This window comes from Rattus norvegicus, chromosome X (genome assembly GCF_036323735.1).
Source record: "Rattus norvegicus strain BN/NHsdMcwi chromosome X, GRCr8, whole genome shotgun sequence".
NCBI classification, from domain to species: Eukaryota; Metazoa; Chordata; class Mammalia; order Rodentia; family Muridae; genus Rattus; species Rattus norvegicus.
Window position 1 is genome coordinate 154,662,007 of NC_086039.1, and position 27,000 is coordinate 154,689,006.

General features: G+C 40.0%; 1 protein-coding gene across 3 annotated transcripts; it reads left to right on the forward strand.

Annotated features, from left to right (window-relative positions):
- The first annotated feature begins 711 nt into the window (after positions 1 to 711).
- Positions 712 to 21,995, forward strand: Pasd1 (PAS domain containing repressor 1). 3 transcript variants are annotated; one of them, XM_039100341.2, is made up of 17 exons: positions 712 to 749; positions 3,721 to 3,776; positions 4,458 to 4,624; positions 5,984 to 6,069; positions 6,437 to 6,526; positions 7,843 to 7,942; positions 8,903 to 9,052; positions 10,112 to 10,242; positions 11,772 to 11,845; positions 16,384 to 16,474; positions 17,166 to 17,346; positions 17,695 to 18,128; positions 19,140 to 19,289; positions 19,642 to 19,776; positions 19,865 to 19,953; positions 20,407 to 20,866; positions 21,346 to 21,995. In XM_039100341.2, the coding sequence occupies exons 2-17, from the start codon at positions 3,745 to 3,747 to the stop codon at positions 21,442 to 21,444; spliced, it is 2,469 nt and encodes an 822-aa protein (XP_038956269.1). In that variant the 5' UTR covers positions 712 to 749; positions 3,721 to 3,744; the 3' UTR covers positions 21,445 to 21,995. The 3 variants fall into 3 exon arrangements, with proteins under 3 accessions (XP_038956269.1, XP_038956270.1, XP_038956271.1); XM_039100342.2 differs by lacking the exon at positions 6,437 to 6,526; XM_039100343.2 differs by lacking the exons at positions 712 to 749; positions 3,721 to 3,776 and adding an exon at positions 3,792 to 3,962.
- The last annotated feature ends 5,005 nt before the right edge of the window (positions 21,996 to 27,000 follow it).

Consider the following 27,000-nt stretch of genomic DNA (forward strand, 5'->3'; position numbering starts at 1 on the left):
ACTGAGTTATCATCTTAGCTCATACTATGAATAGGAGGCAAGAACATTTCACTTGAAGAGATAGAGAAATGATTATGTGTTTGGGAACACTTGTTGTTCCAGTACATGACCTGTTTGGTTCCCAAAACACATTTAATGGCTTACAACAATTTGTAACTCAAGTTGAAGGAGATACAACATATTTTTCTGACTTCCACAGGTATCAAACATGCACATGATGAAATATATACATTAGGCATAACATTTACATAAAATAAAAGTAATAATAAATACAGATATAGATATATTTAAAGGAATTCTTAAGAGAAATCTTTTGTTGGGATTGGTGTTACAAACCAGGAAAGGCAGCAACTAGTGAATGTATTCCTACAGACATGTTTTGAACCCAATTGCTCTGCCTTGTAGAACCAGTCACAGTTCTTGAGTATTATATTTTAAACCAATCATAGCCTTGCCACTAACCACCAATCACATTCACTAAGGATTATGTTTGGACAAATCACAATGTTGATTCTTAGGACCAATCCTAGCCATTTAACTTTGTAGTTTAGACCAATCATAGCCTGGCTCTTAACAGCAAGCACAAGAACACAAGCAAACTTGTGTTCTGACCAATCACAGTCTTAGCTTTTAGGACCAATCATAGTCAGTGAGTCTTATGTTCTCAACCTATCTCATAAGCAGTGTGTATTCTATCGTTACCAGGATACAGTAAACATAAGACCACTTGACTTCAAGTGAGTGGTAAGGTAAGGTTGAGTTAGTTGGAGCTCTGTTGTAAGGGCAATATCCTGAGTTATTTTCTGTTTAATCTTGTTCCAATAATTGAAATAGGGATGGTAAATTCATCAACAGTAAACTGTGGATGAGATAATTTCATATTTTAGTTGTATCAGTTTTTACTTAGTATAAACTTATGTAGTCAACTGTCTGAGGTATTTAAGCTTAGTTGTCTATCTTGATCTTTATAAAATAGCTTTGCTTTTGTTGAGTAATACTATATATACCACAGTTAACAATCACTGGTACCCTCATGCCATTGATTTGCATAAAGGACCAGACTGGCTGTCTTAAAATATTTCATTATATCTTTTATCATGAGGGTTATACAGTATAAAAATATATGAAGGATGGTGGTAAATTATTTTAGGTGGTAAATTATAGGTCATTGATTTAAAAGGATGATAGATTATAAACAATAAATGATAAAATGTAGATTATAGAATATAAAGAATTAGATAATAGATAATTGAGGAATGGAGGTATAAGAGAAAGAAGAAAGATGAACATTGGATAGATAAACGATTGAGGAGAGATATGGGATAAAGGATAAAAACAGTTGATGGTAGACACAGAATAGAGGATAGAAGAGAGAGCAAAGGATAAAATATAGAATAGATATAGAATATCTAGAGGATAGATGCTAAATAGAGATAGACACAGCATAGTTGACATAGAGATGGGGCATAGACAGGATAGCTAGAGGATAGAGAATAGGTAGAAGAAAGACATAGAATAACTAGAAGATAGATGACAGATGAAAGGCAGACACAGGATAGCTATAGGATAGATGAAAAATAGAACACAGACACAGGATAGCAAGAGGGTAGAAGACAGGCACAGAGTAGCTAGACAATAGAGGATAGATAGATAGGTCACAGAGATCCAGGGTAGCTAGACGATAAACGATGGATCAATAGTAAAGAGACATAGGTTAGCTAAATGATAGATAACAGATAGATGGGGAGCACAGGGTAGCTAGAGGATAGATGATAGAGAGATGTAAGACAGACACAGGAAAGAGAGAGGATTGATGATAGATAGGTTGGTATATAGATTGGAAGGTAAATAGAAAGATAGATTATATATATATATATATATATATATTTGTGTGTGTGTGTGTGTGTGTGTGTGTGTGTGTGCGCGCGCGCGCATGGGAGCTAGAAGATAAATGATTCATGGATGATATAGAGACACAGTATAGCTAGAGGATAGATGATAGATATATGGATGGAAGATGGAAGTCAGAAAAGAACAGATGGAGAAAGAAGGATAGACATGTCACAAAAATTCAGTGTCTCTAGAGGAAAAGAGATATATCAATAGGGTAGATATACAGAATAGCTAAGAATAGATGATAGATACAGGGGTTGAAGACAGACCCAGGATAGTTAGAGGAGACAGCATAGATGAACAACATACACAGGAGAGCTAGAGGATTGTACAGAGGTAGATAGATTATAGATAGGTAGATAAACAGAGACATGGGGTAGCTAGTAGATACGTGATTCATGGATGTTATAGAGACACAGGATACCTGGAGGACAGATATTAGATATATGGATAGAAGCCAGGCAGAGTATAGCCAGAGTATAGATGATAGATTATAGGTATTCAGGATAGCTAGAGGATAAATGCTGTATCAACAGTATAGAGATACAGGATAGTGAGAGGATAGATGATGTACAGATGGATGGAAGACAGGCACAGGGTAGCTAGACAATAGAGGATAGACAGACAGACAGATCACAGAGATCCAGGGTAGCTAGTCGAAAAATAATGCATTGATAATAAAGGGACACAGGCTAGCTAGATGGTAGATGACAGATGGGAGAGGCACAGGATAGCTAAAGGATAGATGATAGGTGTAAGACAGACACAAGAAAGAGGGGATAGATAGATAGATAGATAGATAGATAGATAGATAGATAGATAGATAGATAGATAGATAGATATGCAGGGTATTTAGTAGATACATGATTCAGGGATGTTATACAGATACAGGATAACTGGAACATAGATATTAGATATACGGATAGAAGACAGACAGAGTATAGCCAGAGGATAGATAATAAATTATAGGGATTCTGGGTAACTAGGGGATAAGTGCTATATCAATGGTGTAAAGATACAGGATAGCGAGAGGACAGATGATGTATAGATGGATGGAAGACGGGCACAGGAAAGATAGACAACAGATGATAGATAGATGGAAGATACAGGATAGCTAGAGGATTGAGGATGGATGGATAGACAGGTAGGTAGGTAGGTAGGTAGGTAGGTAGGTAGGTAGGTAGGTAGAGCATAGCTGATAGGTAATATAATAAAGACAAGGTTGCAAAAGAATAGATGGTAAATGCAGCACAGTGAGAAGATAAACGATAGATAGTAGACAGATACATCTACAGTATAGATAGACACAGTATAGCTGTGATGTAGATAATTAATAGATGGAAGGTAGTCACAGGATAGTTAGGATTGCTAGGGGATAGATGATAGTTGGATAGAATGCACGTAGCAGATTGTTAAGAGGATTGGCAATAGACATATTGATGATAGATATAGGGTGTGCAGAAGATAGATGACTGATTGGTGGAAGATTAGAGATAATGCAGACACAGAAGAACTATTGGGTATTTGTTAAATCAAAGTTAAACACATGATAGGTAGAGGGAATATGATAGGAATAGACATAGGGTATCTAGAGTATAGATGATTCATACATGGAACAAGGGCACATGAGAGTGGATACATGATTCATAAATGGAAGATAGACTCAGAATAGTTGCAGTATATTAGATCCATTGATGGAAGATGCAAAAATAAACAGAGGACACTTATCCAGTATATAGTTAGATAGACAAGAGGCTAAAGCAGGTAGATGCTATTGATTGTAGAAAGGTGTTTACTTAGTAAAATGTTGGTCTTATTTGGTTTTAGAATTCACCTTTACTTGCCTGAAACATGGAGAGAAATACACAACAAAAAATGAGGAGGTAGGAATTCATAATGCAGTTGGCAAAAGCCTTCTGCCCTGACTCCTGTTGTTATGTCATATCTACACGAAAAAATCCTCGGGGAAGCTTGTTTCTCTCAAGGATATTTGGTGTCTTCCTTGGGTTTTCCATTCTCCCAGACCCCAATTTCATTGGAAGATGTACTCAGAATTACTATTAAAGCAGGTGAGAACGGAAGGGAAGCAAAGCCTTGCCATTCACTCTAGCTAATTCAGGTTTAATTTAAGTGTTTGCTAAACCACAGTGCCAGACAATGTATTGGGTTGTGATGGGAAGACATGGAAATGAATTGGTCTCTACTTTTAACGGCCTCACAGTCAAAGGGTGGGAACATTGACTTTTCATTTAATTATTTTAATAGAAATAGAACTTATTTGTTTTCTTGTTCATTATTTATGTTTGAGGCTAGCTCTTGATATTTAGCCTGAGACTTGCATCAAACCTGCAATCCTCCTGCCATCCCACCTGAGTATTGGGATTAAGGCCATTTTCTGACATATCCTGCCACAGTAGTTATTGTGTATAATGAAGACATTGGCTGTTTAATTAATGAAAAGGTCTGTCTTTTTCTCATCTTAGTTCTCCTATTGGGGCACTATATGAGTAATTAGCCTCAGCTTTACCGAACATAAACGTCACTTTTATTTCTCTGTTAATTAGAGGTGCCTCTAATACATGCCAGAGGCCAACGCATGAAGATCTGCGCAATTTGCTGAAGAAACTTCAGAAAATGATGGATCGACTTGGGTATGGACCATCTAGAGAGAGATTCAGAGGACGGCCTGCAAGATATCAGGCAGCTATTGCATCTACATCTTCTCAAAGAGGTTTGACTTAGGTCCACTTCTTCCTCATGCCATTACTGACTTGAGAGCATCACAGCCCTTACTATGCTTCAAGTGGCTTAAAGTGGGGAGTATTAGTTGGAGGAGACCTTGACATATCTTTGGATACATAGTTTGTTTCTCTTCATTCACAAGGCTTTTGGGGGGAGAGAGACATGTTCAATGCATAAAATATTCCTGAGGCTTTTATAAGAATGGAACTTACTAGAAGCATAAATGGACAACGTCTATTTATGTGGACTTGTAAGACAATGCTTATATACTGGGACCCATTTAGCTAAGGACATGTGATGACTTTATGCCCATAGACATATTATCAATCATACTCTCTTAATCTTAGGTGAAACAACTATTTTTTTAAAACTTCACTAGTCCTCTCAATCCTTCCCTGAGTCCATGCCCTCTTTGTGGCTAAACTTCTGAAAATATTTTCTAGGCCATGTCCACTCCCTCTCATTGCATTTCATCCTCAACCCTCTAGAAAAAGACTAGCTACCAGCACTCTTCATCCTACTGCCCCAATTCCACACATACCCTGTTCTCATTGCCTCTTTAGTGAAGGCACTTGAGCTTCTCTGTCCACAAGCATGCACTCTGAGGACATGCTATGAGACCCCTTCCCTAAAGTCAGAATCACCCAGCACAAGGGCAGTTTTCTTGTGAGTAGAGGAGCTAATTTCAATTTACATAAAGCATTGAGGTGGGAGGCTGTGTTACTTAATTCCTTTACTGATTCAGGTCAATGAGGAGGGCCGTGAGGACAGGCAGAGGACAAGATCAGGTGTGCTGCTTACTGAGCAGATCTGGGGAACAGGAGGAAGGACAGTGATAGTTGTTGGAGACTGAAGATCCTCCAGTGAAAGACCTTTGTCCAGAAAAGAAAAGAGTACAATTTTAGTTTTTAGCTATGGACTGGTAGTATGAGTCTGTGAAGAGTCTTAACCTTGTATGCCATATTGTGGATCCTGAGTTTTGATAGAACCAAAAGGAACACTATAAGTTGGGTGATTTTCAATTTCATCATTTTTTTACGAGAACTGGTACTCCATATTTTGAGTCTTTTCTATAATATCAATTATAACTTTGCTCTGGCAAGATGGTTCAGTGGTTAAATGCACATACCATGGACGCCTGATGACCTGAGTTCAATCCTCAGAGCCCACAGAAAGATGGAAGGAGAGAACCAAGCCCCGAAAGTTGTCTTTGAATCCCTAGATATGAGCTATGGAAAACATAAAGCACCCCTTCACAAAATAATAAAGTATTTCTCTAAAGTATAAGCTTGAAAAATCTAATATCAATAATTATCTTAATATAACACCGGTCATTTTTTCTTCAAAGGAATGTTAAGAGTACGCACAAATTATGAACAAAATGAGGTTCCTGTTTTTAATACCTATGAAGAATACCATAAGATGGTTCTCCAGGTAAGGGTCTTTTTAGTCATTGTTCATGTTGTTTACATATGTGGTGAATCATATAAAATGCAAGATGCACTACATCACTTTTCAAAGCACAGCTGGAAAAGCACAGACTTTCAAATAACAAAACAAATGTTATAACAATACACATTCTTAGATGGAAGCCTAAGTCACATGAGGACATAGTAGGATTAAGTAGATTCTGTGTAGCAGACAGAATAATAGAATTTTAATTAAGTATGTACCTACTTTATTGATATATAAGAAATGGAATACATTTTCTGTGTTCTGTTGTAATAATTTATACATTTAGAAATAAAGCTATCATTTTATTGTTATTCCACTAATTATTCTATCATTCTGTCTTTATTAGTCATTTGAAAATATTTCAATTGTAATGAACACAGATGGAAAACTTATTTTTGTATCCCAGAATGTGTCACCTCTTCTTGGCCACCGTCCAGTAAGTTCTTGCAGTTTTTGGGAAAATGGGTCATTCTGGATTGTTGTTTATGAGTTATTTCTTTTTAGCCTCATATAACTCATTGGTGTTCAACTATACCTTCGTTGCATCACCTTCTCCACTAATTTCAGTGTTAAGTCAATGAAAACAACCTGGTATTCCCACAAAGGTTCTTACTCTGCCTATTCATTTCCCTGATGAAATCTGGCAGAAAAATAAAACACGTTTCTTGCTAAGAGTCTCAGAACATGCCCTGAGCAGGGTAAATTACTTTCTTCTTTTGGAATGACTGAGTACTTATGCTTGCTTGCTTGATTTAAAGCAAGGCTTTGTAAATATCAGGTGAACATAGACCTACTGAGCTAATCTCCAGCCCTCTGAATTCTTTTTATAGTGATATTTTGCTTCCTTTTACCAATGGAAGTATAGGCAATACCTCTTGTTATTTTATATTTCACATCAAATTTGTTGAATTTTTAATTTTTTGTAAATTTAAAAACTTTAAAAATTAGCATACAAAATAATTGGGTTTCACTATGGCGCTCTCTCCTCCTCCTCCTCCTCTTCCTCCTCCTCCTCCTCCTCCTCCTCCTCCTTCTCCTCCTCCTCCCTTTCTTTCTTAACAAAGTAAGATAGTATTGTACAGTTCAGCCTGCTCCTAAACTCCTTATGTAGTCCCAGGTTGTTCTTGGACTCAGCATTACATTTTATAAATGGACCAATGAAAATATTATTATTGAAAACAAATATTTCTTTATGGTACAGGGGGAAGGGTTGAAATTTTTCCCATCAAAATAAACAAGGCCAGATTAAAATGTAGAGAGGGCTTGGGAGTTGAAAGTGTGAGGAAGGTGCAAATGAGAAAAGATTCACATTGAAGAGTGAGAAAGTGCAGTTGGGGGAAAGGCTTTCAGGCAGAATTGAATAGTTACTGGAAAGGATGATTGTGTGGGCTTTTCCTATCCGCATTCACTTTCTTGGATCATAATTGGAAACAACACTATGGATGAGGAACTGGGAATTTTTTCCAGGTTCATAGCACAGAGGGAAATAAGGCATGATGAAGATTACAGCATCTATGGTCTCTGAGATGCATAGGGAAGGAGCCAATTGTTTGAGGGAGATAGTGCACAGGAAAACTGTGGCTGCAATGGATTTTAACATGGAATAATTGCTAGAGGGTAACGCAAAGTGCCTGAAACACAGCCCATAGCCATAAATGGCACTGGCAGCACTAGACTCATATGGTAAGGAGACAGGGAAGACTAATGGTATTAGTACAGAAAGAAAAATCTCTTCTTTCTTCTTCTCCCCAGGAAGATATTATGGGAAAGAACCTACTGAATATTGTTCTTGATGAACAAAAGGATGAAGTGTCTGAGAAGATTATTCTTAATCTTCCATTGGCAAATAAAGGTATGTATACATGGCTTTATTTCCTTTTTAATTTAGATTTTCAGTTTGGAGTGACAAGTAATACTCATCTGAACCAATTCTTGCTCTCTTATTTCTTAGGAATTTTTGAAAAAAATATTAGTGTGGCTGCTGATAATATATTCATTAAGTTTATAGCCTATAATTTCAAATACTACATTTGTAACATTAAAAAATTGTTTCCTCTGGAGAAGTAGGGCGGAGCTCATGTGTCCTCACTCTCAGATGAGAGGCCTCACTGGAGGAGCTTGAGAGAGCTGATGGATTTGGGGGGGATGAATGGGTTTTCTTTAAGAATATGGCCCCTGGCAGACTGACCATGCCCTAGCAGTGGTTCTCAACCTTAATGCAGTTACCCAGGCTGTGGTGACCCCCAACCATAATTTTACTTTCATTGCTGCTTCACAACTATAATTGTGCTACTGTTATGAATGGTAATGTAAATATCTGATAAGTACATTGCCTTAGGTGACCCATATGAAAGAGTTGTTCTACCCCCAAAGGGCTGTTGTTTTAGTGGAGGAATATGGGTTGCACACATTGGAATTGTACATTTTTGGAGACACAAAGTTGGGAAGGACTGAGTGGAACTGGATCTGAGAGAAGTTGGAGGGAGTGGGACAAGAACATGATCAAAATATATGCATATAAGAAATTCTCAAAGAATCAAGAAAATTGTTATTGAAAAATCATCCACAACCTGTCTTATTCTTTATCCTAAACCCTAATCACAGCAGCATTTCTCTGATTTTAGTAGTACTATATAAATTTCGGTGGTTGATCTTCTGGCTAGTACCTTATTCTACAGATCTAACAAAATGTCTCTGCACAAATTCGTGGAAAGAAAATTGTGTTCTTTAAAATGTTGTCTTGACTAAGGAAGACAAATATTACCTGAAATAATCCATCACACTACATAACTGTATCTTGCTCTCTCTTTAGTGGGAAGTCTAATAGAATTTTGCTGTTACATAAGAAAAGGAAATGTATGTCCGAGTGCCCTGGACAGATATCGTTATAGGGCCATGTACCAAGGGAGAGACACATATGAGTATGTGAAATTCATCTTGTACCTACAGGATTCTTATGATGGTAAGCAATCCAGTTGATGATATTGACATGATGTTCATTAGTGTTGTATTCTCTGATTGTTAGCATACCTATTCTTGTATTATTGTCATTTGCAAAATCCCTGATACTGCTACACTCACAATTTCTGGCTGCATTAGACTTTTAAAAATGATAGTGAAATTTTAAGGTGGGGTTGTCTAGAAACATGGATGATCATATTGGTAGAGAATGGCTGTCTTCTCTTACAAAACAAAATAATTAAAAACCTAATAAAAAAGGTGTAATACACTGAATAACTTAAAGGGAACTCCATGAATAACTAAAGTTACAGATGGATTTCATAGTTAGAAAATCATGCCACAGATTAGATTAACTGGAGTCTAGAATTCTAACATCCTATCAAGGACCAAAATATAGAATATAAATATTAAAGCTCTATATACTAACCTGGGGAATGAAGTCATTTCTCCAAAAGTTTCAATGGATAAAATTTATGTCAGGTGTGCTATGGGACCTAGCTTTTTCAGGGTTAAGGAAATGCAAGCTGAGATGTCAAGATACACAATTAAAATTAATCACTTCAGAGCCATAAAAGATCTGTGTTAATCAGAGGTATGATGCATTTTGTGCGTCAGGTATCCAAATGCTTGTTAAACTATTTCTCATGTTTCTTTCTTGAAAGTTAAAGGTGAAATATCATTAAAATGTACTTACAGAGATGCATGTAAACACACACACACACACTCACACAAACAGACACACACACACAGACACACACACACAGACACACACACAGAGTTCTTTTAGAGACTATTGCAAGAATCTCTACACAGCAAAAGACTGACATCAGCACAAACTCACATTTGATTTTCAGTACGAATGCCTCATATTTTGGTGGTGACCATCTGGGGAATCTGGGGAGCTTAGCTGGAAGGGAAGGAAAATAAGGAGAAGCCCATGGCTCAGAATCTTGAAAATGCCAGTGAGGTGGCAAACAGCATTGTGATGTGGCAGTGGTCTGCCTACTTGCTTAGCCAGCATAGCTTCTAAGTTAATTGCCATTGTGTCTGTCATCCTTAGAGTCATTTGTATTTTTTGGACACTATGGTCCTAATAGCCGAAACATTTGGTCATCTGCTCCAAGGCTGTTATGGGAGCAACAGTACTACCTTGTGGGAAACATTTCCGTTCTTCGTACACCGAATGAGTCAGTGAGTATATCTCTCCCACATTGAACAGAACATTATTTTCATTTTCGGTTACTGGACATCAGTGCACATACACGAGTATTCATTAAGGAAAGAACAACTTGTACATTTCTGTTATAAAGTGAATTTTCATGTACCAATGACTCTGTCCTCCCCACCTCCACCCTTGGGTAGTTGATGGTAAAGGCTTTTTACAGCTCAAAAGAAAAGCTAGTTATTAAAATGCATGTGGTAGATTGAAAATCCTTTAGTTTATATTTTCAATAACATGCGGTGTTTTTCATGTACTGGATACTGTGGTAAGTACCTGGGGAATACATACAGGCAACCAATAGACAAAGCACTGATGACATGTGTCATAAGGAAGTGAGTTGGTGATTTGTATTTTGAATAGGGTACCCCCAAGGATAACAAAGGCAATCTATACAGAGAGTGCATTGACCTCAATTTGGAGAGTTTGAAGGAACAAAATTGGTTATGTGACTCAAATAAGGAGAAAGAGGGTAGAGGGTTGTGGAGGCAGGCAGAAGATAGATTGTACAGAACTTTGCTCTCTGCAGTAATACATATGGGATTTATGCTAAGTTCACTGGAAAGTAGAGGGTGAGTATGATCTGGACTGAAATCACTAGGCTGCTTTGTAGGTGAAACATGAAGCATAAAGAAACAAGAATGGAGGTAACCAGATGTGACTGGAAGGAATCTGGACTGATTGTAGTGATAGGTATGGAAACTCCAGGATGTGTAATGAATTGACAATAGGCTAACTAGAACATTGTAGACTGAGTAGTGTCTGCAGCCTAGATAAAGAGCTTGGTTAGCCTGTGGACCATGTTTTGATTGTGATGGCATAGTAGATCACTTATAGATTCAATTTTAGGATAAACTACTTCTCCATATTGAAGACAGTGGGGAAAGCTGTATAGAGGAGAAAACTGAAGGAAGGTGTCTCTGATTTGATTGCTTCATTCATTCTTCCTTCATACGAATCCTCTGGGATCTGAGTTCTGTCATCTGCCACAAGAATATAGACTTCTAAGGTATAGGGCTCAGCTCCAAGATGTTTCCACTTCCAAGAAAGAAAAAACAAAATCTTGCTTGGCCCACCTGTGTTCCATTAGTTCCCATCATGGAACCAGGAAGTCTATTTGTGATTTCCTCCAGTTTTTCTCTTTGGGCCTCTAGGATTACTATACTAGTTGATATTTTGGAAAACAAATTTCAAGAGAACAGAGATAACAGTCAGAGGAGTCTTTATAAAACAGTGAGCAGTGAACTTGAATCAAAGGGAAAGTCATAGATCTACTAGTGTTGGGCTAAACCATTGTATGTGCATAACTGTGACTTCCTCACACTGACAGGACATTTGGATTATTAGAAACTTGAATAAGTAATGCATGCTATAAATGTCAAGGTTTTCTAGTATATAGATACATTTAATTGCCAGTTAGGGGGCTAGGAGAAGGTATAACTCTACTCTGTACAAAGCTGTAGATTTAATTCTCAAACAAGTAATATGCTAATTTTTGCAGGTACAACCTGTTAAGGTTCAAACAAATGTTATAGTTATTGAATCGGATGATGACAATACTATTCAACCCCGCAGGTAAGAAATATCATGGCTGTAAGTAATGCAGAGCTGAAATATGGTTTTTTGCTAAATAAAGCCAAAATAAGAAAGATTATCTAAGAGTTTTAATGACTCTAAAAATGATCAATTTGCTGTTCTGTGCCTACCTTATCATTTAGTATAATTTATTGTTCTGCAAGAGAATAAATGAAGATGAATGAATTTTTATTTTTAATTTTTAAAATATTCAAATTATATTTAAAACTGCAGAATTGTCCTTGCCTGTCTGCCTATTTCTCTCATCTATGTCTGTCTGTCGGTCTACCTACCTCCCATCTGTATTTGTGTTTGTGTACACCACAAATACCACTTCCAGCTTCCAAATCTGTGTATTTTAATGTGTGGAAGGAATCATGTAACTATTGTCCCACCATTTCCTAGCTTAGTCCAATAATGGTCCTAGAAAAAATGACAGACAAAAGCATATAATATACATCTGAGGATTTGAGCCCAATTCTTGGAACTCACATGGCAGAAAGAGAGGCCTGATTCCTCAGTTTTCCTCTCTCCTCCACACAACTGACATACATTAATGGACTCTCTCTCTCTCTCTCTCTCTCTCTCTCTCTCTCTGAATGAATGGTTTTTAAAAATAGGAATATTAAAAGCTGTCATAGTAGCTTTTTATCATTTTTATCAGGAGAATCAGTAGCTCAGAGCTATCCTCCGTGACATAACTTGGAATATATGTCAACCCTGTTTTAACAAGTAGAGATGAACGTTTTTGGTGAATTTAAGGCAAAACACAGTTGCCTCAATGTTTTATAGTCCAAGTCAGCATGATTCACTATCCTTTGACAATATTAACGAAAAGGCCTTTCCTAACGATATAACAGTGGTCCATATTCTGCTCCATCAACTTAGGACAATGGAGCCAAACATTCACTTGCTGCTAGTGCAGGTCACATTTTTTTGTCAGTTTGTGTGTGTGTGTGTGTGTGTGTGTGTGTGTGTGTGTGTGAGAGAGAGAGAGAGAGAGAGAGAGAGAGAGAGAGGGAGAGAGAGAGAGGAGTGGAGAGAGGGAGGGGAGGGGCAGGAGAGAGAGGGAGAGGGAAGGAGGAGAGAGAGCCCAAGGGGGGAGGGAGGGGAGAGAGAGAGAGAGAGAGAGAGAGAGAGAGAGAGAGAGAGAGAGAGATTGAGAGACTGGAACTCGTTGGGGATTTGGCTCAGTGGTAGAGCGCTTGCCAAGGAAGCGCAAGGTCCTGGGTTCGATCCCCAGCCCCGAAAAAAAAAAAAAGAAAAAAAAAAGAAAAAGCAAAAGAGAGACTGGAACTCACGATATGTAAAGCGGGCTGGCCTCAAACTCACAGAGATCCTCCTGCCTCTGCCTGCCATGTGCTGGGATTTCAAGAGTGGGCCACTATGCACAGTTGGCAACACAATTCGAAGGCAAACATTTGCCTTAAGCTTTCAAAAGAAACCCAAGCTTGGTTTTAAGACAGTTCTGCCAAGCCAAGTAAATTTAAGGCGAAAAACAGATTAACGTCTGAAGTACATGGGAGAATCAGAGGTCCCAGGTTACTTACCACCTTAAAAAATTCACGACTGGGAACAGATGGATAAAAAGTAACAATATTTTGCAGCCAAGGCACGGGGTTTAGAAAAGTCCACGATGACGTGAAATTTTCACTCTTCAACGATTGGTTTAAATTGAAAACAAGGAGGACTTTGGGTATTGTGCAGTTGTCCGTTAAGACCCCAAAGCTTACAATTGGAAGCCCGTGAAGGCCCCAAAGCCTGCGGGCTCCGAAGCCTGCCGACCACGGCTCCGAAGCCTGCCGGTTCCGAAGCCTGCCGGTTCCGAAGCCTGCCGGTTCCGAAGCCTGCCGGTTCCGAAGCCTGCTGGCCACGGCTCCGAAGCCTGCCGGTTCCGAAGCCTTCCGGTTCCGAAGCCTGCCGGTTCCAAAGCCTGCCGGTTCCGAAGCCTGCCCGTTCCGAAGCCTGCCCGTTCCGAAGCCTGCCGGTTCCAAAGCCTGCCGGTTCCAAAGCCTGCTGGCCACGGCTCCGAAGCCTGCCGGTTCCGAAGCCTTCCGGTTCCGAAGCCTGCCGGTTCCAAAGCCTGCCGGTTCCGAAGCCTGCCCGTTCCGAAGCCTGCCCGTTCCGAAGCCTGCCGGTTCCAAAGCCTGCCGGTTCCAAAGCCTGCTGGCCACTGCTCTGAAGCCTGCCAGTTCCGAAGCCTGCCGGTTCCGAAGCCTGCCGGTTCCGAAGCCTGCCGGTTCCGAAGCCTGCCGGTTCCAAAGCCTGCCGGTTCCGAAGCCTGCCAGTTCCGAAGCCTGCCGGTTCCGAAGCCTGCCAGTTCCGAAGCCTGCCGGTTTCGAAGCCTGCTGGCCACGGCTCCGAAGCCTGCCGGTTCCGAAGTCTGCTGGCCACGGCTCCAAAGCCTGCGGGCCACGAAGCTTGTCTAGACAAACTTTGAATTCTGCTCATCTGTAAATTCACAACAAGAAATTCAACAGAGACTGGAGGTGGATTAGAAGTTGCCTTTGGCCAGGTATTGTGTGCAGAGTGGATGGGGACAGAGAGGAGTGGTAGCTAGAACAGTAGAATTTCTTTTCTGAGCTATGAAAATGTTCTCAAACTGTCTTGGGGTTGGAGATTTATCTTAGTGCTTGTCCAGAGTTCAGTCACCAGCATATAAATAAATACGTAAATATAAAAGGACTAAAAATCCAAAGGGAACTAAAATTCTAGTCATTGTGTGATCCGAATGTACCAGGAATCATTGAATTGAAAACTTTAATTGAATTCTCTGAAATGTGAATTTGTTCTTTTTTTTTAAAAGCATTTCTCCACAGGCAGAGACTGTAGCTCAGTTGACATAGTGCTTGCCTAACATAAAATCTAGTAGTATATGAAGCCTGTGTTATTTTCATTCAAATGGAGGCTGGAAAGGAGTTGAGATGCTCAGAACTAGAGTTACACACAGTTGTAGGCTTCCATGTGGGAGCTGGGAATTGAATCTAGGGCCTCTGAAAGAGAAGTCAGTTCTTAACTGCTGAGTCACTCCTCCAGCCCCGATATCAAAAATTCTAAGGTCTTCTTTGACAACATACTGAGTTTAAGGCTAGCCAGGGACACCTGAGATCCTGCTTCCTAAAGGAAAACAACATGTGTGTTGTGTATATGTTCATACATATATGTGTATGTGTGTTATTTTAGAAGTTTCTTTTTTTATTAGATATATTTCTTTACTTACATTTCAAATATTATTCCCTTTCCCGGTGTCCTGTCCATAAGCCCCCATCCCCTCCCCTTCACCCATGCAGGTATTCCCCCCATACAACCCCCTTACCACCCCCCAATAATGCCCTACACTGGGGGTCCAACCTTGGCAGGACCAAGGGCTTCCCCTTCCACTGGAGCACTTACTAGGCTATTCATTGCTATGTATGCAGTTGGAGCCCTGGGTCAGTCCTTGTATAGTCTTTGGGTAGTGGTTTAGTCCCTGGAAGCTCTGGTTGGTTGGCAATGTTCCCATGGGGTTGCAAGCCCCTTCAGCTCTTTCAATACTTCCTCTAATGCCCCCAAGGGGGTTTTGTTCTCAATTTGGTGGTTTGCTGCTAGCATTAACGTCTGTATTGGACATGCTCTGGATGTGTCTCTCAGGAGAGATCTATAACCGGTCCCCTTCACCCCTTCAGCATGCATTTTTTAGCTTCATCAATGTTATCTAGTTTTGGTGGATATATATATATATACACACACACACACACACACACACACACACACACACACACACACACACACACATATATATATGGGCCACATGGGCCACATGTGGGGCAGGCTCTGAATAGCTGTTCCTTCAGTCACTGCTCTAAACTTTGCTTCCATATCCCCTCCTATGGATATATTTTCCCCTTTAAGGAAGGAGTGGAAGCATCCACATTTTGGTCATCTTCTTGAGCTTCCTGTGGTCTGTGGATTGCGTCTTGCGTAATTCGAGCTTTTAGGCTAATATCCACTTATCAAGACTTGTGTTCTTGTCTTTTGCAAGACAAGATTAAAATTTAAAACCAGGACTTTAAATATGTTGGCTAAGAGTTTTTCCACAGAATCAGACCTCTAATCCCAAGACACAGGACATTTTAAAGTTAGGCCCAAAGTAGTGGGTTTACTTAAGACATTTCCACACATACCCATCATTATACGAAATAGATTTTTAATAATTTTATTAATTCTTTAAGATTTCACACAGTGCCTTTAGATTATATTTATCTTCAGCTTCTCTTCCTAATGCTTTCTAGATCAGTTCCTATGTGTTTCCTCCTGTGGTATGGCCATCAATCCATTCAGAAATTGATTGATCGTCCCCAAAACATTAATGCCATGATTGCAAACAAGGGTATGTCTTGCCATGCCGGGCATTATTGGTTATCACAGTGTTCACAGCTGGCAAGCCTGTTGATGACTTTCTTTCCTCCAGTACTATGAAAGCTATCCAGCAGAGAGGAAGCATCCTGACCAATCTACAAAACACATATTAATAATGATTTCTTTATGGCTTTATTAAGGCTTATAAAACGACGCCGGAGGAGCAAAATGCAAAGACATGCCCAGTCTGAAGTTGTGAATGTGGAGGAGCATCCTGAATCAGGCACAGAAGTGTGTACATTGACAGTCACTGAGTAGAACCATGGGCCTTTATTCCTGTAATGTTATTTAGTTAATGTGCGCTATCTCAATGTAGAAAGACTTTCATTTCAATAAGTGTCTCCTGAGCATGGCAGTTTCTGACACTTTTTCTTACTGTAAGTAATTACTGTGCTTAGAATAGTCTCTGTGCTTAGCCTGATCCTAAGTTGAACATCTATAAATGGTTTAAAGTAACATTTGACTAATATTTAAGCAGCCTTAGGGAAAACTGACATCCTTGGATTATTTTATTCTTTTGTTCTCCTAACTTGCTTTATAGCCTTACCCCTAGAAATTCTAGTGGCTTACAGCCAAGAATACTCTTTACAGCCAAAATACTCTTATTGATACTTTCCATTTAATCTGCCTAAAACACTAAGTTCTCATGAATTTTAGTGTTTGAAGCCTACTTTGCATGTGCAGGAACTCTGCTTAGTACCCCCGACAGTTTTTTTAAGGATACGTATGAGTGTGTGTGTGTGTGTGTGTGTGTGTGTGTGTGTGTGTGTGTGTAAGTGTGTAAGGATTTTATGCTTGTTCTTCAATTATTGGAGTTATGTTGTAAAGTACGTCTAAGGTTTGGGGCTTCTACCTGTTTTTCCTGTTGTCTGTCTTATTCTATCTTGTTAGTGAAATGTGTTATCTTCTGTTGGAAATTCAGGTTGAGATTGTAGATGTTCAACCAGCCACTCAGCGAATGCCATTTGAATTAGTTCAGGTCAGGACATCCTCTCGCTCAAGTGTAAGCACAGATGTAAGTGCAGCTACAAGCTTAAGCGCCGCTGTGAGGACAAGCACAAGCACTTCATCTACAGATGTTACAACAACAACACCAGTATCAAGTAGGTACAACTAGCTATTTGGATGTGGTCTAAATAAACAGTATGACCTTCAAGGTGCTGGCAAAGTTTAAAATAAAGATAGTGCTCAGTTTATAATGGTGTGAAATCACAGTTGTCAAGCCCAGCTTGGCTTTTTTTTCCTGTAGATTTTTGGAGACGCTGCTTTCAGAGCAATAAAAATCAGTGTCTCCTCAAAGGTTCAAGCAATCACTAGTCTTAGACATCCTTGAAATCTCGACTAGAAATGTGCAGATTCTCCTTCTTCCTATTTAATTCATATTTTCACCTGCTTTTGGGGGGGCACATTTTACTGTTTTGTTACAATCTCCTCTGTACTTCCTTCCATAGCCCCTACATCCGGACTGGGGTATTTGATGGATCCAAAAAACTTGCTAGAGCCCCAGGACATGGAATTTGAAGTGGCTCCAGAATTCCTTCTTAATGACAGCCAAGAAGAACAGGCCTCTACAGAGCAAGAAGAATGCACTGAAGAGAATGTGAAGAAACCCCTGGAAGAGTTAAAGGGCTCCATTTCTGAGGACCATGGAATTGATAAAGATTCTGCACATCACAATGTTTCTTCGGATGATGATTGCTGTATAATAGAAAATGTTCAAGAGGAGAAAGACCCTAAGATCAAAGAAGCTGTGTGCCAAGAACAAGAACATCAAAAGTCACCTGAAACTACCTCATCACGTCCAACCACACCATTACAGGCAGTGCGCCCAGAGGCTGTGGTGGAACCCATAGTGCGCACAGATTTGCGGGTACATGGTGCTGAGGTACATCTAAAAGTCTTTCAAAATGCATTTTTTTTGCATCTCTAACATTGTTAAGATTAAATTCACCTTATTTGCTCAAGTTTGCTTTATAGTTTCTAATGTACTAGCTTTTCAAATATACAAGAATGTTTTGTTCTTCAGAGAATATATGAAGTAAGTAGGAAGTTGAGCTGAATTTCTATGGGTCCTAATTTTCCTAATTTGTGGGTGAATGCTAATCATCTCAAGAGAGGACAGCTTTTTCTGAAAACTTATACCAGCCTTCCCCTCTGCAAACAGCAGCATAAGCTAAGTTTTTTTTCCTCTTCTGGGCTGAATCTCTTCTATCCTTGTGATTGTGCATATAACTATGGATTTGGATGACTTTTTAAAAAAAGATAGGATTCTTAAATATACAGAATGATCAAGCAAGGAAGGGAGTTTGTATCAATTATGCAGAATTGTTTGTATCTCTTACTGATCCAAAAAAAAAAAAAACCCAGATACTCCATCACCAGTGCCCAAAGCAATCTTCATAGAATGAAAACCTAAAACATAGCTGTTTCAGTTTAACCCCAGCAGTGTGACAATGGCAAATTCCTGAGCCTTCGTTTCTTTGTTTTTGAAAATGCCTTCTTGCTTTGCAGGGATTTTTTTTTGTAGTACCATGAAATTTCTTTGAACTATTTAGAAGGACATTTATGTGAATATATTTATCCTTTAAAAAATGTCCTTAAACTAAAATATTTCAGGGTTTTTTTTTGTCTTTTTAATTAGTACACAGTTAGAGTCTCAGTGTAGATATGGTTTTAAATTCTTAAAATAATCAGTAATAGGTCTGCAATCTGGCTGTGTACAGGAGGTGAGAGCCCAGGTAGGTCTTAGCAGAATCCAGTGTAGCATTTCTATATCTGGGATTTCCTGTGGGCTTGGGTGAGCAATCCCTCTCCATGTTCACTGTTTGTGGTGCATTAAGGAAAAGTATGGAATAAGCAGCAAGACCTTTGTAATTTTGTGTCCTTACGAATGCAGGCAAGGAGAGCATATCAATTCCAGCGTCCACTTTTGGGGGAAAGGTTTGCCCAACTCTGTGGACCACAAGTGCCAACACAGGTCTATGATTTGACTATAAGCAGATCCTTCGATGATGAACCACCTTCTTACACAGATATTGAAGAGGAGGTATGGAAAATTCATTTTACTTTTATAACGGAAAGGAGATTTTATTTTCATAAGTAGTTGGTTTACTTGGCTTAGCTTACTCCATATGTTGCCACTGAGTTACCCCAGAAAGTGAAAAATACCTATGCAAGGTAGACTTAAATATGGGCTAGATGATATATACATGTGTGGGTGTTCTGGATTCTTAGAAATCTGTAACCCAGGGACATGTCTGTGAATAGTGTTTTAGCAAAGACCAGACTTTCATTATTTTTTAATTCATTTGAGTGTTAATTTCATTTCTTGGGAAGAGGGTGCTTTTTCCGACATCAAGTAACTTTTATGTTTATTTTTGATGCGTCAATACCTGCAGGAAAGGGAACGAGAACAATGTGAATATGAGTTGGCTCAGCGTATTGAGATGCTTCGAAACTTACCATATGAACGGCCGGGGCAGCAACAAACTGGGCAAGGACAAGGACCTCGTGTATATCGTCCACGAGAGCAGGTACAGGGGTAGTCCAAGACTTTGTTGTCAAAAGGGGGATGTATGGCATACCTGTATCTTTTTACACTAACCCTGTTGGTTTGGACAGGTGGTGACTGTTATTGATGACGTGGGGCCACATGCCATGAATTTTTTTAGAAATGACAACTCTGAGCATCCACGAAATGGCAGACGTAGGTAAGAGGTAGATTGAGTGGGTAGAAGGGTGGGAGGTCACCGCTTTTGCCCTCATCCCTACCTATATAGTGCCTATCTGAGTATCTATTGATAGAATGGAGGATCTTTTACACAGAAAACCTAGACAAGACAGCCTCAAAGCTAGAGACTTCAAATATAGACCCTGAAATCATTTGGCCTCATTGCTCAAGTTCTGAGTCTCAGCACAGGGTGTTTGTAGAGAAGTCTTTATTGACCACAGCTGAGTAACTCCAGTTTGGTGTCCCTTCTTCAACTTTTCTGGAATGAAGGAATTGGCTATAAAAACCAGGCAGGTAGATGTAAGATGTTTGTTACATGCTGTGAAGAACCAATAATATACAAACCTGGATCATATTATATGTATCATGGAGAATTTCTCATGAGCCATTGTTAAAGAGCTTATGTCACTGCTCCAAATTTATTCTCTTACAGACATCGGGAGGATCCTGCTCCTCCACTTCTGCATCACGCATCAAGATCATGCCAAGAATTAACAGCATCACATCAAGCTTCTGCACCATCATGCCAGGTATCTGCATCGTCATGTCAATTACCTGCAGCTTCACGTCAAGCATCTGCACCATCATGCCAGATATCTGCACCGTCATGTCAATTATCTGCAGCTTCACGTCAAGCATCTGCACCATCATGCCAGATATCTGCACCGTCATGTCAAGTATCTGCAGCAGCATGTCAAGCATCTGCACCATCATGCCAGATATCTGCACCGTCATGTCAAGTATCTGCAGAAGCATGTCAAGCATCTGCACCACCGTGTCAGATATCTGCACCGTCATGTCAAGTATCTGCAGCAGCATGTCAAGCATCTGCACCACCGTGTCAAGCATCGGCATCACAGCAAGCATCAACAGCATCATCAACAATGTCACATGTAGGTGCTTCTTAATCATCTGAAAGTCTTGACTTAAAAATACCTGGCCTGGAATTCTCAGAAAATTTTATGCACCTATAGAATAATGACATGGACCCCATTACAGAACATCATCATTTATTAAAGGTCCACTCTTGGGTTTACAGCCAAAGAGAGAGTCAGTATTATAGAGTTGAGATATTCTATAGCTTTTTAATTTTGAATTTAGGATTGTGGTCCACTTCTTGATAAGGGGAACACCACAGGAATATAGTCTGTGTTTAAAATGCAGACTTGAAGCATTATCAATTTGAAGGAGGTTACACATGTAACGGTAGAACTCACTGCTAAGTAAAACCATTGTCTACTGCTGAGCTAGATGCTGGTTCTCAATACAATCCTACTTGCAATCTTCCCCAGCATAGATTACCTAAAGAAAGAACTCTAGCCCAGCATTTTAAGTTGACCACTCTTCTCCCTCCTCCCTCTTTATTTTTCAGCAAGCCTCCTCTGACAACCGAAGAGACAACATGCCACACTTTCTGCATGATCATTCTGGTTATTCTCGTGCTGAAGAGAACGCCAATCCTCACCCATGAGGGGAAGATGAGGCTGAAGACAGACCTTCATGGTCTGTGTGGGAAAGGGACATACAAAATGGGAAGAGTCCCTTGATGGGAGAGGGTGGGTGGGTTACATTTCTTTACTTGCAAATTGAGTTTGTACTTATTTCTTAAGCATAGTCACTTGCTTTGAAACAATGCTGCAGAAGTAGACTGTGACATCCAACTTGATGTGTCATAACAAGTATTCACTGGCCCCTGCTTGTCCAACACTATGTGGTGTATGTGTATATCCATATGTGCTTTCTTTGTGGCAAGCTGACTTTAGTGGGCAGAATATCAGGGCCCTATATAGTTTTCTTGACAAAATTAAAAATACCACAGAACTGTGCAATGCAAGGGGAAAGCTGTTCCATCATGCCCTTTCCCCAAATTCTGGGGCCTTGTTTTTTTATTTATTTCTACGTCTCTTCTGCATCTCCGTGATACTTGATAACGTATGTTAAATTGTATCCAATTGGGAGAAACTAATATCTGCTCAAAATAGTGAACATCTTTACTTAATAAATACTATGCTTTACTACAAATCTTGTGTCTATGTGGTTGGTTTTGAAATCCTAGGAATATTACTGACTTGGTAGACCACGTCCTGATGAAGAGTTCATGTTCTAGAGCTAAACATCTCATGCAATAACTTTTCCCAGTGTATTAGCAGTTTTTGCCACACTTACACATGTCACTGGCTGCTACTCTTGTGTTTGGCTATGAATATAGGCACTCTTCTCCTGCGTGCAGCCTTTTTGTTTGTTCAGTTTGTCTTTTTGTGTGTGCTGTCTCCATCTTACTTTTAAGTAAACAAACCACGGAAACAACCAAGAGTAGTTTGACATGCCTCCAGGCCTATGGTTTATTTGAGAGTGTTAGAAAAGGAATGTTTCTGTGCTCCCCAAATTCATTGGGATCCTTAACCTCCAATGTGATTGATTTGGAGATGAGGTCTTTGAGAGGTGATTATAGTTCTGAGGACAGAAGGAGTATGGCAGTGGCTTTTGATAGCTACTCAACCACCCTGGTACCAGAGTGACTTTGAAGTTCCCTTTGGCTTCCTAGGCAACACTTACAGTTCTCACAATTACAAGTAAAGCTCCACATTTGGAAAGTCACTTCAGCATTTCCACTGCAGAATAGGGCATGGAAGAACAACACTTTATTCACAAAGCACAGCACTGCTGAATGCAGCAGTTGGATCGAGCAAGTCTCAGAGAAGCATGGGAATCCCAAGAGCCCAGAGGCCACCTGTAGGGATGACTGTTTTACTTCACTGTTTAGAATGTGGACGTTCTTGGTGGTGATCTCCTCTAAGAATTCCTGGGATATCTGAGCATAGTTGCCCTCACATTGTTAGGTTGTTGGGTAAATGCTGAGACATGTCGAGTTTCCTGGTTTGGCTATTTCCCTTGCTACATAGACCCAGTCCATACCAGCTGAGAGGAAGTGGAAGCATGGACTTCTCCAGAGCTTGTGAACACTGGAGTCAACAGCTGGAGCTCGCCTGGCATGCTAATCCAGGAGACCTGTCTCTCCATTCCACACCACAGGAAAGGCTGCAAAATCTTCCAGATTGGAGAAACTGGAGAGGAAGTGCTAGCCTTCTTCCACCATCCTCAACACAGTAGTCAGTAACCACAAGATTCAAAGAAGGCAGCTCTGATCCCCTCTCATGTGGTTCTCTGTTCTTAGCCACAATGACAATAAGATGGCCCCAGGCTGGGTCGCTTTGAGTTTGTTTACCTTTTCAGCATGAGGTCAAGTTCAATTCACATATCTGGGAAAGCTCAGGAGTTGCATTTCTGTGTGGTTTGTGCAGGTGAAAAGATGAAACAGAGCAGAGCTTCCAGGCAGCCATTGTAACTTCCATAACTACTCACTTCCACATCAGCAGGACAAGGCTTGACCTGTTCATAATGGAACATTAAGTACACACAGGTTTACAGCTACATATTCAAGAGTTTGCCCTGGCAATAAACATTTATAAACATTCCTATTTCCAAATGCACTTTATAATAAAGTGTTATTAAAACTATCAGCCTTAATTCCTTTCATACCACCCAACACAGCACCAGCCAATACCCAGTGTTATGTAGTGAGCAATAATTTGAAGAGTATCTTGAAAATAATGAAAAGGAAAGTAGCCTTGAAACATTCTAACATGCAAGAACTGTTCACCCTAACAGATCTGGGCACATGGTCCACAGTAACAACATTCCCACCCACTGCTCCTGAGCCCCTGATGTGCTCCAGAGAGTGCTTCCCTACTTCTACCTGCTGGGACTCTGACCTTGTCAAAGGAAGGGTTGTGTTGGGCAGTTAGCATCCTCCTGAAACCCTCACCTCTGGCTTACTGACACTTGACTTCTGACTAACTGAAACAAGGGCCTGCTAGCCTAAGATTCCTCAGAAGCCACACCTTGCCCTAGCTGATGTGGGTCTATGCTTGCTATCCTAATTACGCATGAGTAGTTCCAAAATTTTCGACCTCAAGCACCACTCACTAATAATAACAGATGGCCCCTGGCAGACGGAGGGTTGATTTTCTTTGGATGCAGGCTTTCATAGGTTGTTGTAACTTTAATTTTTTCAAATGCCTGCTTTTAATGATGGTTCTTAAATGCTTTAACCTCCCTTATAGCCCATCACTCATAAGAGGTAGTAGAAAAGAAAGGATTCAGTGAAGTGGGGAGTGGACCTATTTAGAAAGGTTCTTCAGAGCAACTCCCATCTGTGTTGTCAGGAAATCAGCAGTTCAGTTGACAGGTCAGAAGCAGCAGCTCGATCCACTCACAAACACTTCAGGGATACACCAGCAGTCCAGTTCAGTAGAGTCTGGCTAGCAAATATGAATCAGTAGTGATGGCATTACCTAGCAGAGACAGCCAGGCCTTAGACTAGGCACAAGTCAGCAGGAGGGACCCAGAGGTACGCCAAGAGAAGTTCTCAACTGTGACTCTCTCAGCAAAGTGATGAACAGTGAAGACGCAAGATCACACAAGCATTGCACAGCTAGCTCTATAAGAAAACCTAGCTCAGCTCCTATCACTGTCCAGTCCTATTTATACCCTCCAAACATCACAAATCCTCCAAAGGTCTTGCCTTAGCATATGCATCTGTCTCAGTTAACATCACTCTGACAATCAGCCTGAGTCCTTTGAAGTGGCAGGAAACTGTAGCACACCACCAGAAGATTTTTGGTGCATTTCTTTCTATAGAGACCAGACAAATTTAGCTTAACTATGCAGTATAAGGCAGACCAATATATGCGGGCTTTTAGCAAAAAATCCTTCATCACATGTCCTTTCATGTGCTTGATTTAGTAGAACACCCTCTCTCCTGTGTCTGCTTCAGCAAAATGTTCCTTAATAAATCTGCCTTAGCCTTTCATCTGTATATGCTTCAGGAAAATACTTCATCACATGTTTGCCCCAGCAAATCACCATCCAACACAACTGAGTTTCCAAAGAACCTTTACGTTTCCACTTCAGGTTGTCCAGGTCCCACTGAATGTCCCTACACCCATGCACATGTTGGCTGAGCTAAAGAGACAAAGTTGGCTTTAAAATGAGCACTTGAAATTAGTTGGGAGTGGGGTACAGTATCCCTCCAGGTCTCCATCTGCATCCTGGAGGTAAGGCTGTCCCACAGCCCTCCATATCCAAATTATGACCAGAGACAGCTAGTCTCCCAGGAGTGCTGTCAATCCTAAGCCCATAGGTGAGACCACCACTTTTCCTCCAATAACTGTCCAGAGAGGGACCCCTCAGGAGCGCACAGGGCACAAAAACTGCGGAGCAGCCTGGGACAAAATCCTTCCAGTCTCCATCTGTGCCGTGGAGCTAAGGCTGTCCCATAACCCTCCATACCCAAATTCTGCCCAGAGAGAGCTGGTGTCCCAGGAGTACTACACACTTAAGATAACAGGCTCACAGGCCCACAGGAAGGATAAGCTCCAGTCGGAGACAGAAAGACCAACTAAGACCAGAAATAACCAGATGGCAAGAGGTAAGCGCAAGAACCTAAGCAACAGAGACCAAGGTTACTTGGCATCATTAGAACCCAGTATTCCCACAACAGAAAGTCATGGATACTGCAACACACCAAAAAAGAAAGATTCTGATTTAAAATCAGATCTCATGATGATGATAGAGGACTTTAAGAGAGACATAAATAATTCCCTTAAAGAAATAGAGGAGAACACAGGTAAACAGGTATAAGCCCTTAAAGAGGAAAAACAAAAATCCCTTAAAGAATTACAGGAAAACACAACCAAAAAGGTGAAGGAATTGAACAAATCTGGATAGTTATCCAGGTTCTAAAACCAGAAATAGAAACAATAAAGAAAGCACAAAGTGAGACAACCCTGGGGATAGAAAACTGAGGAAAGAGATCAGGAGTCATAGATGCAAACATGAGCAACAGAATACAAGAGATAAAAGAGATAATCTCAAGGGCAGAAGATACCATAGAAAACAGCAACACAACAGTCAAAGAAAATAAAAACTGCAAAAAGTTACTAACCCAAAACATACAGGATATCAAAGACACAATAAGAAGACCAAACCTAAGGATAATAGGTATAAAAGAGAGCAAAGATTCCCAACTTAAAGGGCCAGTTAATATCTTCAACAAAATTATAGAAGAAAACTTCTCTAACCTAAAGAAAGAGATGCCCATAAATATACAAGAAGCCTACAGAACTCCAAAGAGATGGGACCAGAAGAGAAATTCCTCCCATCACATAATAGTCAAAACACCAAATGCACAAAACAAATAAAGAATATTAAAAGCAGTAAGGGAAAAAAGTCAAGTAACATATGAAGGCAGACCCATCAGAATTACACCAGACTTCTCACCAGAGACTATGAAAGCCAGAAGATCCTGGGCAGATGTCATACAGACCCTAAGAGAACATAAATGCCAGCCCACGCTACTATACCCAGCAAAACTCTCAATCCACATAGATGGAGAAACCAATATATTCCATGACAAAACCAAATTTGCACAATATCTTTCCACAAATCCAGCCCTACAAAGGATAACAAATGAAAAACTCCAACACAAGGAGGTAGACCACACCCTAGAAAAAGCAGGAAAGTAATCTTTCAACAAACCCAAAAGAAGATAGCCTCACAAACAGAAATCCAACTCTAACAACAAAATAACATGAAACAACCATCACTATTCCTTAATATTTCTTAAAATCAATGGACCCAATTCCCCAATAAAAAGACATAGACTAACAGACTGGATACATAAACAGGACCCAGCATTTCACTGCATACAGGAAAAGCACCTCAGTCTTAAAGACAGACACTATTTCAGAGTAAAAGGCTGGAAAAAAATTTTTCCAAGCAAATGGTTCCGAGAAACAAGCTGGAGTAGCCACTCTAATATCGAATACGATCTAATTCCTAACAAAAGTTATCAAAAAAGTTAGGAAAGGACACATCAAAGGAAAAATTTAAGAAGATGAGCTCACAATTCTGAACATTTTTGTTCCAAATGTAAGGGCACATATATTCATAAAGAAAAACTTAC